Source organism: Arvicola amphibius, chromosome 5 (assembly GCF_903992535.2).
Source record: "Arvicola amphibius chromosome 5, mArvAmp1.2, whole genome shotgun sequence".
NCBI lineage: Eukaryota > Metazoa > Chordata > Mammalia > Rodentia > Cricetidae > Arvicola > Arvicola amphibius.
Window position 1 is genome coordinate 12,804,663 of NC_052051.1, and position 17,235 is coordinate 12,821,897.

The window sequence follows — 17,235 nt, forward strand, 5'->3', positions numbered from 1 at the left end:
CTCAGCTTTTTGGAAGAGTTCCTTATGGTGACTTCATTACCATGACGACAGCTGGGTTACTTCCCTTCATTGTACAGTCACCGGATGCCGGGTTCTCGATGGAGCAGGGAGGTGTTTAAGCTGTAGGGCTGACCTGCTGTTTGGTATTCTGAAGAATAAGTCTAATGGCATCTTCTGATTTTGCTTGCTAAGAGTCTTTGGAAAATTCTTCCTTGAGGGCAGCTGGACGTTTAGCTCTTAGATACAGCTGCTGGGCTTCCCTAAGCCCCAGGGAGAGCCGGTGTGTTTATAACAGTAAATAGAATTGAGGCCATCTGTTTGCCTGAGACAGGATCTAACTCTATAGCTCTAGATGGCTTGGAACTTGCGCTGTAGACCAGGCTAGCCTCTAACTCACAAGAGGTCTGCCTGCCTCTTCCTTTGCCTCTTCCTTTGAGTGTTGGAGTTAAAGGTGCGGGCCATCGTGCCCAGCTTGAATTGAGGTTTTATGGTTTGCTGAGACAAGGTTTGGAATGCTCAGACCTGGGTGATGGTGAGACAGACCAAATGGAATTCAGTATCCCTTTTGTCCCCCAGTAGGCTGGGACAAAACTCCCTGTCAGGTATAGATTGCTCCCCCTCCTCCCGCCCCATTTATTTCCATGTATGCAAACTTACACAGCTCAGGAGCACAGGTTTAGGGTACCCAAAATTTCATGGTCTGATGTGGAAGCAGTTTCATGGTGTTTTTCATAGTTCCATAGAACAAAGTCATAAGTCGAGGTAAGTTGAGAGTACATCAGTGGGGACATCAAAGAGGCGGGTGCAGAGAGATGGGGAAGCTCTCCTGTAGGCCACAGATGCTGTCTTCTGACATTCGTACTTGGGGGTTGGTGTGAGCTAGCGGTTTGCCACATTAATAGACTGGAAAGGTTTTTCTCTGTTAGCCACAGGCTGTTAGTTTTGACAGAGAGGTGGCCAGGGAATGGTGAAGTGGCTAGAACTAGCCCAGGATAAGACGGTCAGCTTGCGGACTTGCATCATTCCAACCTCTCCACATCACTGTTTCCAATCAGTCTGCAGACAGGGTTTCTTTTAGGGAGCTCTCTCGTTCACATGCTTACCACAGAGCCCAGCCCCGACTGGGAATGGGTACCACCGAGAGCAGCCGTGAGAGCTGGTACCACAGAGCATAACCCCCTGAACTCAGGTTTCATGCTCGGCAGCCAGTGCCTCTGACTGCAACTCTTTTTTCGGACAGCTCTGTGAAAGTCAAGTTGGTTCCCCGGCCCAAGTCCAGGAAACTCTATACAGAGGGGTGGCAGCATGTACTTCCTGGATCTTTGAGGTGTTCACCTGGAGCCATTCGAGGACTGCTGGCTGCTTTTTTCCCCTCTTTCCCATATTGCAGAGGAGATGAGGCCCTGAGAGGAGGCTTGGGGTCCTTCCCATCTAATCATGGAGTCCCGTAGCAGCGCTATCTATGGGATTTCCTATGTGTGTGGGGCTGACAACCCCCCCATCTCAAGCACGTATATACATTGCAGCTTCTCAAACCAGGGATCCAAGCCCTTCCCTGGGTTCCAGGTGAGGCCCAGTGGTTTGCATATTTTTTTGCATATTTTAAGTGCTGCTGGTCATAAGAACCATAGCCCCATAGGGGTTCTGGGGGGGTGGATACCAGATCACCCCACCTGTCTGAGCCTTGTCCCTGAGGCTGCACTGCCCTGGTCCAAGGCAGTGGACCCCTTTCCTGGTGGGCTGTTTTGTTGTCAGTTCTTGGGGCTCTTAATGGGGCTGAGTTTGGCTGAGGGCTGAGGTGTTTCCAAAGCCAGCTCAGAAACCTGGAGACACCCTAGAAACTACCTCTTGTCTCCCATTGGCAAATCTTCTCTCAACCTAACCTCTAGCGGAGATTCTGTAAGTCCGGTCAGTTTCTGGTTTGGATTGGCCAGAGCATCATTTCTTTTGAGACATAGTCTTGTGAGCCCTCAGTCCCCTGCATTAAGTAGGCTCTGGCACTTGAGCGGAGTTAATGGCATGTGTTAGATCCATGCAGAACAAACCCCAAACTCCTTCCTGAGGCCTTCGTGCCCTCGGCATCCCAGCCCCCGCTTTATCCATCTGTGACTTCTGTCTGGAATACCTGCCTCTTTTACTCATTATTGCCTTTTGCCTGCACCTGCTGCTTTTCATGTGAAATTGAGCCTTCTAAATCCCTTTCATTTCCCATACTTTGATAAAGTCATCTGGGTACATGATGAATACAGTACACTAGGGTATACGTTGAAAAATAATCCCTTCCACACTCCCCTCCTCATGAGGCCCCCCCCCCAGCCTAGCTGGACTTTGGCGTTTACCCTGGGGCAGTTTAAGTGTTTTGCCTCCTTTTGGGGAGGGATGTGTTAGCCTCCTGGTGACACTAGATATGTTGTTTTGTGACTGAACCTGGGCTGGAGATGGTCAAGCATCAGTCCATGGCAAGATGCTCTGGTGCTGGGGTTGGGCCTGGAGGCTTGTGCCTGCTGGGCAAGTGCTTTGCCACTAAATGGCACTCAGTGGGGGAAGGGTTGAGATTATGTGACACTGTTAGCCAGCCTGGTCTGAGACTCAGTCCTTCTGCTTCAGCCTTCGGAATGTTGGGATTGGGAATTTTAGGGTCTGTGACTACACCTGTCCTTTCGTGTGTGTGTGGTGTCTCTCTGTGTGTGTGGGGGGGTCGGGGGGCTTGTGTTGAGGTACGAGAACAGCCTTGGGTGTCAGCTCTCTCCTTCCATCTTGTCTGAGAGAGTCTCTCATTCACCGCAGTATACAGCAGGCTAGCTGGCTGGCCCTGGACCCTCTGGGATCCTCCTGCCTGCCTCACAGCTTGTTGAAGGAGTGCTGGGATTCTAGATTCGAGCAACCATGTCTGACTTTGCCTGGTTTCTAGGCTCTGAGTCTCCTATTTATTACCTATTTATCCGTCTCCATAACTGCACCACAACATTTTGAGACAGGTGTTCACTGGCCTAGAACTTACTATGGCAACCAGGCTGGCCTCAAACTCAAGGAGATCTGTCTGCCTCTGCCTCTTGGCTGTATTCAACATTCTTCTTTTAAAGATATGTGTTTTTCCTACAAGTGTGTCTGTGTACCCTGTGTGTGCAGTTCCTACAGAGGCCAGAAGGTGGCAGTGGATCACGTGACAACGGAGTTACAAATGGATGTGGGCCACCATGTGGGAGCCGGGAATTGAACCCAGGTCTTCTGGAAGAGCAGCCAGGGCTCTTCACTGCTGAGCCATCTCTCAATTCTGTACTCAGTGTTCCTTATGCACACAGTGTTCTATTGTTGGCTGACATACAGTAAACCACTTCTCTTGGTGGTCACTAGTCATGGCAGTAAAGGGCACAGTTGAGACAGAACCTCTGCTGACATCCTCGTGCTCTGGGGTCCTTTTCTGCTTCTGTGACTTCAGTCCCTCAGGGTTCACCCTTGTCCCCAAGCTAACGATCCCACCATCAAGCATGAGCAGGCTGTGACTTTTAAGGGGAATTATGGGTGGATGGAGGTGGAAAGACGGCTGGCCGAGTAGAACCAAGGGCAGCTAGCCTGGAGTGGGGTGGTACTTAAGGTGGGAATCAGTGAGTGTTCTTTGTCTTGATGCCTTTGGAGGAGAAGGTGGGTGGGTGGGGCATGAGAACTTTCCAGGGGGAGGGGCTGTCTTAGCTGAATGAATGAATGAATGAATAAGCGTTGGTGGCTCTATTTCCTTAGAGTGTTTTTCTGCGTGCCTTGATTTTGCTGTTGGGCGTGGTATGGAGAAGTGTTTCTTGGTTGTAGGAGCAACATCTCTGCCTGTGTGACTACTTCTTATAACTTGATTTTCTTGTTGCTATGACCAAATACGTGACAAGCAACTTAAGGAAGGTAAGGTTTATTTTGGCTTCCATCTTGAGGGGATATAGTCCGCCATCTTAGGAGGCCCTGTGGTAGGCGGCTTCATCTGTGGTGGTGGGGGTGTGTAGTTGGGCTCCTCAAATCTACTCACCTCCTGAATAGGAAATAGAAAGCTGACAGGAAGCAGGGCCTAGCTCAAAAATGTCAAATCCACACCTAGTGACCCATGTCCTCTGGTGAGGCTCCATCTCCTAAATATACTGCGGCTTCCATAATGTTGCCACCAGCTGGTTGCCAAGCATTGGGTTTTTCATCATGGCCTTGTCATCAGGGCTGCGATAGCAAAGGGGCTTTTGTTTAAATAGTTAATGGCTTTCCATGTGAAGACAGTTGATCTGCTACACAGCTGTAGCAGGTGCCATCGGGGTCTATGGCCTTGCTCTGTTGCCTTGTTTTTAAGAGAAGCCAAAGATCTAGATGTTTTGAGGCTTCCCCTTTTGTGTTCTTTGGCACCAAGTTAAGAGTTTCCATAAATGTTACGTAGGCTGAAAAAAGACCCATTGACCTGAAGGAGGAGACAGGTAGATTCTAGGTGGGAAACTCTGACATGTCACTCGGAGTTTGGGGACAGGGTGACTGTGACTGTCACCTCCACGCCCTCTCCGAGTGACCCAGGTCTCCTTGACAGCTTTTCAAACATGGTCTTCTATGTCTTTTTCAGATCCTGGCTCTACAGAGCGAACGGCTCAGAAACGGAAGTTCCCCAGCCCTCCACATTCCTCCAATGGCCATTCACCCCAAGACTCCTCCACAAGCCCCATTAAAAAGAAAAAGAAACCCGGCTTACTGAACAGTAGCAATAAGGAGCAGGTAAAAGAGCCACCACGAGTGGCTTCGGTACCGGTGGGTTGGAGGCCAGGCAGCAGTGGTGCCGCTTGGGTTCGTGGCATCGATGCAGCAGGCGACCTAGCACTAGCTGTCATTTACATAAAGGGCAGCTCAGAGGCGGCTCGTGCAAACCGTTTTTTTAAGTGGGGGTTTCAGATCTGTTTTGGGGACAGAGGATAGTGCTGTGAGCCAGATGCCAGATTTGGGGGGTGGTGGTCATTGATTTTGGAACAGGCTGGAATTTTTCTTAGGGTTAGTTTTTGGTGGTCTCCCTGTTTTCCTTTTCTCTGGGCTAAGACAGCTGCCTGAGGGGACTGCATGGCTGAGACCATTTTCTCATCTGTAAAATGTTGGTCAGCGGGGGAGAGACACTGCTGTGTCTAGCTTTGGTCACGTGTCACTGTCCCCTTTCTCTGCACTGCAGACCCACCCACCTGGCAGCCAGCGCTGTCAGCCTCATGGAAAAGGCTGTTCTCTTGGATTTTATGTAAAGAATCTTCTAGCTTTCCATTCTCCGGTGCAGGCTAGGTAGTCTGCGGCTGTGAACTGATGAGAGGCCCTGTGAATGGACTGCGTAGGGTGTCTGCCCCCTCTGACTGTGAGGCCTTCAGTGCTGGTTCTTCCATCCGTTCTGTGTTTTAACACCGTCTGGAGTGGGCTCTGGGGAGCAGGGGTCGAATTAAGCAAGATTGCTGCTTTTCCGGGAAGAGGACTCACAGTGGTTAAATGCCTGAGGCCTCACGTATGTGTTTCTGAGCGTAAATCTATTTTCACTCTCGAAATTATATAGTGAGCGCGGCCAGCTCAACCTTGGCTTTGTGGCTTTGGGCAGTTAACCTCTTGTGTGCGATTAGCTTTCTTATTCCCAAGATGAGGATTGTGCTGCTGTCCAGTCCACACAGCTGCTGGGAGCATTGATTGAGCACCATTAATTAATGATGCAAACAGGGTGACAGAATTTGAAAAAGAAGTCTGACTCTAGCAATCTTTCTCTTTCTTTTTTTTCCCCCTTCTTTTGTAACCCTGTTTGGTCTGGGACTCTGGCTCTAGCAAACTTAAGGTCTTTGCACATAACGAAACCCCCCAGTATCTGAAAAAGCATTGTAGACCCACAGTGTCTGACATGGAAGCCACAAACCATGTGTGGCTCTTTTGGGCAAGAGTGACTGAGAAACTGAGTTTTTCATTTAATTGAAAATTAATGGCTGCCTATGGCACAGATCTGGTCATTGTGGAAGGGCTGTAACTGTCTCTGGTAAAGGGAAGTGCAGAGGTATTCCCTCCTCAGGGTCTTGGGGCAAGTGGGGTTAGCTTTGCTTGTCTGGCTGGTGACTTCTGGCCCCTGTCACCTGGAAGCCATTATAACTAGTAGGAGTGAAGACTCAAAAAGAAACACAGGGGCTATGGTCATGGCACAGTGTGTAAAGCATTTGTCTTAGAAGCTTGAGGACCTGACTTGCATTTGAGAAAGCCTAGAACCTATGTGAAAACACCCAGTGTTTGCTTGTAATCCCAGTGGTGGGGAGGTGGACACAGGGGGATCCTTGGTGCTCACTGGTGGGCCAGGCTAGTATACTTAGTGAGGAGACTGTCTTAAGGAAGTGGAGGGCCTTCTTAAAGGATGACACCCGAGGTCATCATTGTCACCTCTGGCCTCCACACACTCACGAGCTTACACGTGTGTGTCCTCTGGTCTCTGAGAACCGGCTGACTTTCTGTTAGTGGGTCCATGTGAACATTCCTTCCTCCCTTCCTTACCCACATGTTTTCTCAGCCAGGCTGTGGCTGTCCACACCTGCCGTTCTTGCACTTTGGGAAGCTGAGGTTAAAGTATCAGAGTTCAAGGCTAACCTAGTCCCTTGGGAAATTAGAGGCCATCCTAGGCTTCATAGTGAGTTAGTGGCCAACCTAGGCTATCTTCCTAGCAAGGCCTAGTCTTATATAAGGAAATAGCGGAAGCCACAGTCCACGGCCCATCTCCAAACTCGCCCAGTTCAGCCGTGTTTCAGCGTCACATGGGTGGTAATTGCCTGTAACTCTGTCTTCTGTCTTATCATTGGCCTCCTAGACGTCAGTGTCCTGCATCGCTGTTGCTCAGGGTTTGACAGAGGGTGGGACTCCATGGCTTGGGTATGGGAGCGGAGGGGCCAGGGTGAGGAGACAAAGGAACTGACTTTGCCTCTAGGGACTTGTCAGCAGGGTTGCAGAAGAAAGGCCCTTGGCTCTACTCCAGGGCACATGACCTAGCTCCCAGCATCGGGGACACTCACTGTGTAATCAGGTCATAGGCTTTCTCTTGGTGCTTCAGTTAGATCCTCAAGAGGGCTTTGGGTATGCATTGTCTGGTTGATTGACGGGGAGATTCCACTCACTAGACAGAGAGAAGAGTCCTTGCCCTTTGAATCCTTGGTTGTTTCTAGCATACAGCATTAGCAGAAAGGGCCAGTTTTCATGCACGCTATCAAGGGGATCACCCACCAGCTCCCATGGTGTAATGGTTAACGCTCTAGACTCTGAATCCAGGGATCTGAGTTCGTGTCTCTGTGGAACTTGTTCCTTGAGGAAGAGACCTGGTCAGTCATCCTCATCAACTTAGATCATAAAACTCAATATAAACGGGCTGCCCAAGCATGCTTCAGCATTGCCAGGAGCGTGATTCACTATCAGGGGGATCACAGATGTTTACTTACTTAGAGATAGAGTCTCATATGTAGCCCTGGCTGACTTGGAACTCATGTAGACCTCATTATATAGATTCATTATTATGGCTTCATGCTCACAGACACCCCCCTCCCCCACCCCTGCCTCTGTCTCTGAAGTGCTGGAATTAAAGGTGTGCACCACCACGCCTGACATACATTTATACATCCATTTATCTATTTATTTATTTATTTATTTATTTAGAGACAGGGTTTCTCTGTGTAGCTTTGGAGCTTGTTCTGGAACTTGCTCCGTAGACCAGGCTGGCCTCAAACTCCCAGCGATCTGCTTGCCTCTGCCTCCCGAGTACTGGGATTAAAGGCATGAGCCAATACCACCTAACCATGCCTGACTTTTTAAAAGATTTATTTATTATTTTTAAAGTTTATGTTACTGTGTGTTTGCTTGCATGAGTTTATGTGCGTCATGTATGTGCAGGGGCCCTTAGAGGTCAGAGTTCTTGGAACTGGGAGTGGTAGGAAGCAGCTAGTGCTCTTAACCACTGAGCCACCCCTCCAGACCTTTGCTTATTATTCGTAGAGAATCTGGACTAGAAAACATCTGCCAGCTGTAGTGTGGAGAGAACATCCCTGGAGTGAGTGAATAGGTCTTTTCCATTTTCTTGTTAAGCTGACCCGGGGCAGGAGCCAGGGAATAAAAACATTTACTCTGTAACCTGCAATTATCCCCTTGTCGCAGGGGCTGTGCGCTTTGCTGGAGGGCGCATGGGAGAGAGAAATCAGAATTCATTTTACCTGAAATTGTTGGCTTTTCCTTTTAAAACCTCCACATTTGTTATCAGGTTGGTTTTTTGGAGCAGAAAACAGAAACAGCCTATTAGGGGAACTTATGATTGACAGGGTGACTGTCTCTGCAGCCACTGACGCTCCTGGAGTCGGGGGGGGGGGGGTCCCTGAAGAGAGCTTGTCCCTTTGGTCCTGAGGATACCCACTTGGGGTGAGGCAGATAGGAGCCTGGGGAAAACTGAGCCATTAAAGAAACAAAATCAATAGTAGAAATGCCCGGTTGGGCCCAGTGGACCCTGGTGTCATATTAGGTTACCCTGAGTTTACTCTTTTGTTATTGAGATATGGGGGATTGCTAAATTACAAGGCTACCTTGAATTTACTTGCCACAGTACTTTGTTGTTGTTGTTGTTTTGTTTTATTGAGACAGCGTTTCTCCTTGTAGACCGGGCTGTCCTGGAACTTACTCTGTAGACCAGGCTGGCTTCAGACTCACAGATATCTGCCTGCCTCTGCATCCTGAGTGCTGGGATTGAAGGCGTGGGCTACCACCGCTGCCTGGGGAAAAAAAATGTACCATTTACAGAATGTCCCAACAATGATATTCCTCTGTGGGCCACCTGCACCCCTCCAGTTGAACTGAAATAGGGAAATTAACTGATGATGCAGGAAGACAGAACAGTTTTCTTAGAAGAGAGCTTTAGAAAGATTGATTCCACAGATGAGCGAAGTAAGTCCCCAAGGCGCTCCCTGAAGGGGTGTGGGAGGACTGGACAAGCATGCAGAGCACTGACTCACCCTAGAATCCGGGAAGAACTTGGGCGGCCTGTAGCTCTGAAAGCTTTCTCATCCTGGAGCCCAGTGTTTCTCAACCTGTAAAGGGGTCAAATGACCCTTTCACAAGGGCTTGCCTAAGAACATCAGAAAACACAGATATTTACATTATAACAGTAGCAAAATTATAGTTATGAAGTGGTAATGAAAACAATTTTATGGTCAGCAGAACATGAAGAACAGTATCAAAGGGTTACAGCATTAGGAAGATCGAGAACCACTGTGCTAGCCATTCAGATTTAGAGACATGGGGTGTGGCTCCGTGTGCTGTTAAGGCCTGGGCTCAGTTCCAGGTGCTGAAGGGAAAAGCAGTGATAGACACGAACACAGAAGTCTGGACCTGTTGAGAAGCCATTTTTGTTGGTTTGTTTTTTTGGTTTTGTCTTTTGAGACAGAGTTTCTCTGTGTAACAGCCCTGACTGTCCTGGAACTCACTCTTTAGTCCAGGTTGGCCTCGAACTCACAGAGATCTCCCAGTCTCTGCCTGTGTGTTGGGATTAAAGGCGTGTGCCGCCACCAACCAGGCTGAGAAGTCAGATGTTTAGTCAACAAAATGTTTCAACTGCTTTCATTTTACGTCAGTATCAATAAATGTAGAAGCATGTCTGTGTAAGCACGAGCAGTAATCACAAGAAATGTAATAGGAGACCCCTGTTCATTTCACACACACACACACACTTTTAAAAATTAAATACAAAGTGGGAGAGTGTGTGTATGTATGAATGTATGTGTGTGAAAGTGTGTGTATGTATGTGTGAGTATATCTGTATGCGTGCGTGTACATGTGTGTGTGTGTGTGTGTGTGTGTGTGTGTGTGTGTGAGAGAGAGAGAGAGAGAGAGAGAGAGAGAGAGAGAGAGAGAGAGAGAGAGAGAGAGAGAGAGAGAGATGGGGTTCTCTTCTTCCTTGCCATGGGTTCCAGGGATCAAACTGGTTTTTATAGGCTGGTCTTTACCTGCTGAGTCTTCTTGTCAGCTCTTGTTTTATTTTTGAGACATGGTCTGTCTTCATAGATTGGCCTCAAACCCACAGTCCCTCTGCCTCAGATCCCAGACACAGTCTGCTCTACATGTCCATATTATCAGAATTTGCAGTATGCAGCTAGTGTGAGATCTTATTGGAGGAAATGGTAATATTTTACTGTCAGGGAGATTGTGTTGTGTAAATGTGATATCTACGTAATATCCGTAACATCCGTGGGTTGTTGTGGAGGTCTGGTTTCTTTATCTCCTTGTGGGTTCTGAAGGTCACATAGCTTTTCCAAGGCCATTTGACAGTCCTCACTGGGCTGGCTGCTCATGGCTGCTTCTGCAGGCTTTTCTGTGTTTGGCTTTGCTGTGTTCTCAAAGGTCTCTTTCTAGAGGCACGTGTCTAGAGACACGTTTCCTGATGCGGCCCTGCAGGAGGATGTCTGGTTCTCAAGAGCTGTCTTGCTCCTTCCTCTCTCTGCTGTTGTTAGTTCTGATAAAGCGAGCAGGCTTCTTGGCGGATGCCAACACCCTGCTCCAAGGATCACGGCTCTGGAGAGCCTCTTGGAGATACTTTCTATGCTGGAGATATGCTTAAATAACAGTGATAATTTCGTGTGAACCAAATCTAACTGTTTTTACCCTCCAAATAACTACTATTTAAAGCACACTAGGGTAAATTGCCAAACCTTACATTAGCTGTGTAAATCTGGGCTCATGCATATTGGGCCCTTCAGTTTTTGCAAGCAGTGGCGGTGCTGCCACTCAATACCGACACATTGGGACTCTCAACCCCATTTTACAGATGAGAAAATTGAGGCTGGGAGGGAGGTAGAGGGAGACATGGCCCAGGTCACGCAGCTGGCCAGTAGGGGGGTTCAACTGTGCATTCGGGTATGCTCCTGCTGTCTAGCCACTAACTCTCAGGTGCTAGCCTTCAATCTCTGGCCTTCTAACACAGAGGCAAGGGGCTCCACAAACTGCTGCCTGGCTCCGGCTGTGTCTCGTTGGGAAATGGAGGTGGCCTGGCTGTGGAGTGGGGTTTGTTTGTGAGGTGTGTGATGTTGGTGTGTTGTTTGTGATGTACTTGTGCAAAAACGACTGCTGAGAAACCACATTTGTTTTGAAACCCCACCTGTCTTTCTTGCCTACATTTCAGTCAGAGCTAAGACATGGTCCGTTTTACTATATGAAGCAGCCACTCACCACAGACCCTGTTGATGTTGTACCGCAGGACGGACGGAATGACTTCTACTGCTGGGTTTGTCACCGGGAAGGACAAGTCCTTTGCTGTGAGCTCTGTCCCCGGGTTTATCACGCTAAGTGTCTGAGACTGACATCGGAACCAGAGGGGGACTGGTTTTGTCCTGAATGTGAGGTTAGTTCCCGATGAATGAGTTCATGACCTTCCTCATTTCCTCTCCTTTCTCTTTTCTTCCTTTTATTTTTTAAAAATTTCAAATAATCCAAATAGAGGGAAAGAGAAATGTCTTGCCTCCTGCCTGCTCTACCCTGGCCGCCCCCTCTGGGGACCCGCCTCTGCGCTGGCTGCAGTGGGGCAGCCCTTGGGAAGACATGTCGCCTTGCCTGTCCCCGCTTCTTCACAAGCCTTGGGAGCGCTTTCAGACCTGCGGCTGTGCCTCTGCTGCTTCTGCCGTGAGTGCCTTGGAAAGGGACCTTGTAGATCTGTAATGGTTGACGATGCTTTTTGAAAAGATCCTGGGCTGTGTTTCCTTCCTTCGTTCGGCTTTGAGTCCTCGCCAGCAGCCCGGCTGGGAAGACCACTCTGGTGTGTGTGTGTGTTCCACATGACGACGTCTCATGTTTTCTTCCATGCAACAAGCATTTCTGCAGTGCCTGTTAGGTACTGGGGATTCAACAGCACTTTCGACAGAGAGGATAACCTTTTACCATTATTGTTTCTATTTGGACAAAACTCCAAAGACAGTTACTTATAGTAAATAGGTTGAAGAAAAGCAGAGAAAATGGACAGAAGATGTTCGGGAACATAAGAGAGAACTGAGGTGTCCCCCCCCTTTAAGAATCCAAGCCTGGGAAGGTCACACCATGAGGAGGATCCAAAGGGCAGGACGTCTGGGCAGAGGAAGCTGCAGGTTCGGTACTGCGACCCTGCGTTCTAGAGTGAAGGTAGCCCGTCACGCAGCTGACTGCCCAAGCTCCCTCTGTTCCGCGCAGCTCGCTGATGCTCCCTGCACTGCTGAAAACAAGTGTCAGCCGCTCACATCATCTCACATAGAACATCTCTGGGATCCCACCGTGCACTGGATTAGATTAGCGTCCTGTGTGAGAGGGACGTGTTGCCTAGACGCGTGTGTAGGAGGAACTCAATTCAGGAAAACACGCCCGTCTTGCCACTCTTGGGTGGGGAAAGGAGAAAAAGAAGAAAAATACTCGAAATTAATTAGACTTCGATACAAATGATGATGGCCCTGAAGGGGTCTTGTGCCTCTTGTCACAGCCAGAGCCAGCTGACGGCTCCCCCGGGGGTCCTCCAGACAGGCTTGCACACTCCGCTGCCAGTTCCCTCCTGTTTAGAGCTGGGCTTACTTCCCCTTAGTTTTGTGGGTCCCTGAGCCTCCAGCCGTTTTCTTCTGTCTTGAGCATCCCCCCCCTTTGTCCCTGTCCCCAAATAGAGCGTGGTTGAGATAAGCTGCCGTCTCTGCAAGCGATGCTTGTGATGAGTGCTGTCTGAGACGCCACAGCGTGTGACCACCCTGTGCGGGAGGCAGCCAGTGAGGTAGGGCCTACCAGGTTGTTTGGAGCCAAGCTTGCTGCCTCACCATTAAGATGATGGCTCCCCTCTGTCCCCTCAGCCACAGTTTCCTTAAGAGAATAGCATGTGTCCTAACTTCTGCTTTTTTAAGTGGGAGAGTTTTTTCCCCAGTCTCCTCCAGCCAATTTGCCCTTGGGCTCCTTGGTCTGCTTTGCTCACCAATTCCCCTGTTGAAAAAGTTTGACTGGGACTCCTATCCTGTGCTAATCGGTCAGTCCCTGCCAGGAAGGAGGAAGAAGCTTAGAGCGGGGTAGGCAACGCCCTCTATGCCCATATTATGGTTCTGCAGCACCCAGAAAGAACTGGGATCCAAGCATGCAGGTCTACTTGCTGTGTGTTCAGATTCAGGGCCCTTATTTCCCCCGTTCCCCACCTCGGAGTGGATAGGAAAGGCAGCTGAGACGATCAATGGGGGGGTCGGTTTATACGCTCTGCACCGTTATCAGTTTTTGAGTGTCTCTGTGTGGCCCTTTTCTTGACAACCGACCACACTGGGAGTTCACTGGAAGGTCGGCCCCAGAGCTGTGACAGATGGGAACTGGTTCCAAATTAGCTGGAGGAGATGTCTCCGCTCTCCTTCCACAGAGAGGCCACAAGAGTCCCGACAGTTTAGGGTTTGCTATTTTTTTTTTTTTTTTTTGTTGCTGCCACGTTACCCTCAGAGTCCCCAAGATCTGTCTGAGGCTTCTGTGGCACTCTGGTTCCGCTTGACTTTCTTCAATAGGAATGTCCTTTCCGAGATGACCATTCTGAGCTGGGTGTGGTGGCACATGTTTGAAAGCCCACTTGGGAGGCTGAGGCAGGAAGATTAGGAGTTTGAAGCCAGCCTGGGCTACATAGCGAGATTTTTTTTTTCTCCAAAGAGAGAAGAGAATGGGAGGGGAAGGAAGGAAGGAAGGAAAAGAAGAAAGAAAGGTAAGGAATAGAATCGGGAAAGAGAAAGAACCAGGAAGCCTGGATATGGTGGTGCACACCTTTAATTAATCCCAGCTCTTGGGAAGCAGAGGTAGGTGGTTCTCTGTGAGTTTGAGGCCAGCCTGGTCTACAGAGTGAGTTCTAGGCCAGCCTGGTCTACATTACTAAGATGGTTTTCAAAGAAGGAAAGGACAAAGGAGAGGTTGCCTCTTGTAGGATGCCCTCAGTGGGTTCTTGTCCTTGGGCATGGAGAACGAGGCGTGTTTCTCATTAGCTGATCCCCCTTCCCTTAATTCCTCTACAGTGAGCTCCATTCCCCTGCATCAGCAGCATCCTTGAGAACGGCCACGCTAGCCACCTGCTCATCCGTAGCTCAAGGCCCCCAGAGGATGTGACAGTGGATGTGAGCTCGCCTTCTGTGTTGCAATTCCCTCCATCTACTCTCTGTGGCCTTTCTTTTCAAATTCAATTTTTTGGAGGGGTGGCTGGTTTTTCGAGACTGGAACTGACTCTGTAGGCCAGGCTGGCCTCAAACTCCCAGAGATCCTGCCTCTGCCTCCCGAGTGCTGCGATTAAAGGTGTGCGCCACCACCTCCTGGCTCATATTCAGTTCTTAATACGCAAAGGTTGCAATTTGCTACCTTGCCAGGTCCCAGATCACGTCTTCTCGAGTCTGAATCCTTTCCTGATGCAGCGTATGTGGATTGCCGTTCTCAGACGGGAACTGCATCTACCTCTGAGTGCATTAACAAAACTAGAAGGAGAACAGATGCATTGGCCGTGATGTGTTTTCCCCCTAACAGACCTGTGTGTGTGTGTGATTTTTTGACTTGTAGAAGATTACAGTAGCAGAATGCATCGAGACACAGAGCAAAGCCATGACGATGCTGACCATTGAACAGCTGTCCTACCTGCTCAAGTTTGCCATTCAGAAAATGAAGCAGCCAGGGGTAAGAGGACTATTCCCGCTGCTGTCAGCATAATGGCGACAGTGGCTTCTGTTTTGTTCCTTCCATGCCCTACGTGTTCCTTGGTGGCCTTGCTGTTCAGGCACACTGACATACCCTTGGGGCCTTCCTGTATATCCAGACATAAGACACTATCCGGGAAGAGTTTAGTCAGGAGACAGTTGCTAGTAGGATGGGGTCAAAGTCACAAGGAGGGCCTCTGTTCCTCCCCACACGGGATGTTCCTGAGAGCAAAGTTACCGCTCGCTCACCCTAGTGAGACTGAGCCAGTGAGCTCGCCAAGCTGGGCGATGCTGCCCTTCAGCAAGTGGGGCGAAGTTTGATCTCTTCTGTTTGAACAGTGGGGAGAGATGGACTGCCACATTTGAGGATGCACCTTTGCAGCAGCACCCCGAGAGCCCCTGTCGTGACAGCGCTGCCGCGGGTGGTGTTGACCATGACGGTTTCAGGAAAATGTCAGAAAATACCTTGTTTGATTTTTCTTGTGGTCAAGACCTCTATCATCCATCCCCATCCCCAAAATATATATGTCTTTTTTTGTTTTTGTTTTTGTTTTTGTTTTTTTGAGACGTGGTGTCTCTGTGTAGTTTTGGAGCCTGTCCTGGAACTCTCTCTGTTGACCAGGCTGGCCTCAAACTTACAGAGATCCACCTGCCTCTGCCTCCCTAGTGCTGGGATTAAAGTCATGTGCCACCAGCACCCAGTCTATATCTGTGTTTTAAAAAGTAATATTTAGACCCAGTCTTAGTGGCACATGCCTATAATCTCCGCAGAAGTTCATTGCTACTTTGGTCTCCTAAACAAGTTTCAGTCTTAGCCTACAGAAACCCTCCCCCCATTTTCTCAAGACACTAAAATGAATCCTTACTGCATTTTTCAGATGAATTCAAGGAGGGCTGGAGAGATGGCTTAGCGGTTAAGAGCATTGCCTGCTCTTCCAAAGGTCCTGAGTTCAATTCCCAGCAACCACATGGTGGCTCACAGCCATCTGTAATGAGGTCTGGCGCCCTCTTCTGAAGACAGATGAATTCAAGGAAAATTTGGGTGGGGTTCCCCTTCTGTTTGTACAAAAGCACCCAGTGAAATTCCTTTGAGTTTGTTTTCTAAGTTCACAGAAATGTGGAGTCTTAGGGCTCACCCGTTAAACCTCTTTCAAACGAACAAACGTGGCCATTGAGTGGCCCAGTAGGTAGAGATACTTGCTGTCAAGTCTGCTGCCCACGGTTCGTTCCCCAGACTCCGGATGGTAGTAGAGAACCAGTTCCCCACATTGTCCTCCAAGTTCCACGCACATACCCGCACATGTCTGTGCTCAAACACATATCCTCACGTGTCTGTGCTCACACGCATACACTAAATAAATGTGCTAACACGAAAAACAGAAGCGGAACAAAAGCAGCCATTATTATTATTATTATTAATATTATTAATATTATTTTGGTTGAATGTGATGAGATGTTCCTTCTGGTTCTTTTAGTTCTTTAAACTGTGTCTGCTAAAGACCCATCTATATAAAAGGGTCATCTAGACCAGACAACTCAGAAGAGATGTTGTCTTTTTTTCAGGGGAGGCAAGGGATACTGGTGATTAAACCCAGGCAAGGGATACTGGTGATTAAACCCAGAGCCTTTTTCATGCTCTACCACTGTGCTGCAGCCCCAACCCAACTTTGTGGGGTTTTTGTTTTTCCCAGCTGGGTGTCTCTGTATAACAGTGTGGCTGCCTGAAACTGGCTTTGTAGACCAGGCTGGCCTCAGAGATCCACCTGCCTCTGCCTACCGAGGCGTGTGGCACCTCTGCTTGGTGCATGGTATATCTTAAAGAGATTTACTTAGTTTTATGTGCATGAGTTTTTGCCTGTATGTGCACCACGTGTGCCTGACGTTCGAGCTCAGAAGTCTTTGGAACTGGAGTTAGAGATACTTGTGAGCCATTGTGTGGGTGCTGGGACCAGAACCTGGGTTCTCTGCAAGAGCAGCCGGTGCTCTTAACCACTGAGCCATCTTTCTAGTTTCTGTACATGTTGTCAAGTTATCCAGGGCTCGTGTGTGTGTATGTGTGTGTCTGTCTGTCTGTCTGTGTGTGTTCTTGGCCTTCACGCTAGGTGACAGTGGGCCAGTGTCGCTGGGAGAGCTTCTCACTTGCCTTGCTTGAGTATAAGTTTTAGTGTTCAGCCAAATCTTTCAGTGCTTTTATTTCTTTAAAGGTTTGTGTGTGCATATGTGCATACATGTGTGAACCCTACTTGTGTGCAGGTGCCCATGGAGGCCAGACGAGGGCATCAGATCCCCTGGAGCTGCCCAGTGTGGGTGCTGGGATCCAAACTGGAGTTCTCTGGTGGAGGACAAGCAGGCTTAAAACAGAGCCATCTCTCCAGCACCTCTTTTTAGCATATTTAAATTGGGAATTTAATTCCTGCCATGGACATTGCCCCTTGAGCTAATGTCTTAAGTGGGTCAAGATCAAAAACTTGCTCAGCCTGGCTGCTTGAGAGAGGAACAGAATCTCACTTGTAGGTTTTCCCCCAGGTCACACCCTATGGTCACATTTAGGGGACATTCT

General features: G+C 48.9%; 1 protein-coding gene across 22 annotated transcripts in view; it reads left to right on the plus strand.

Moving 5' to 3' along the window:
* Zmynd8 (zinc finger MYND-type containing 8) overlaps positions 1-17,235 on the plus strand; it is a 97,143-nt gene that overhangs the window by 27,392 nt on the left and 52,516 nt on the right. For 17 of the 22 annotated variants that reach the window (XM_038329440.1, XM_038329425.1, XM_038329446.1 and 14 more), the window contains 3 exons: positions 4,583-4,731; positions 11,156-11,374; positions 14,542-14,655. In XM_038329440.1, the coding sequence (XP_038185368.1) occupies positions 4,583-4,731; positions 11,156-11,374; positions 14,542-14,655 (482 nt within the window). Of the gene's footprint in view, positions 1-3,700; positions 3,892-4,582; positions 4,732-11,155; positions 11,375-14,541; positions 14,656-17,235 lie in introns of those variants that run through there. The other 5 variants (XM_038329443.1, XM_038329433.1, XM_038329447.1 and 2 more) reach the window with 2 other exon arrangements.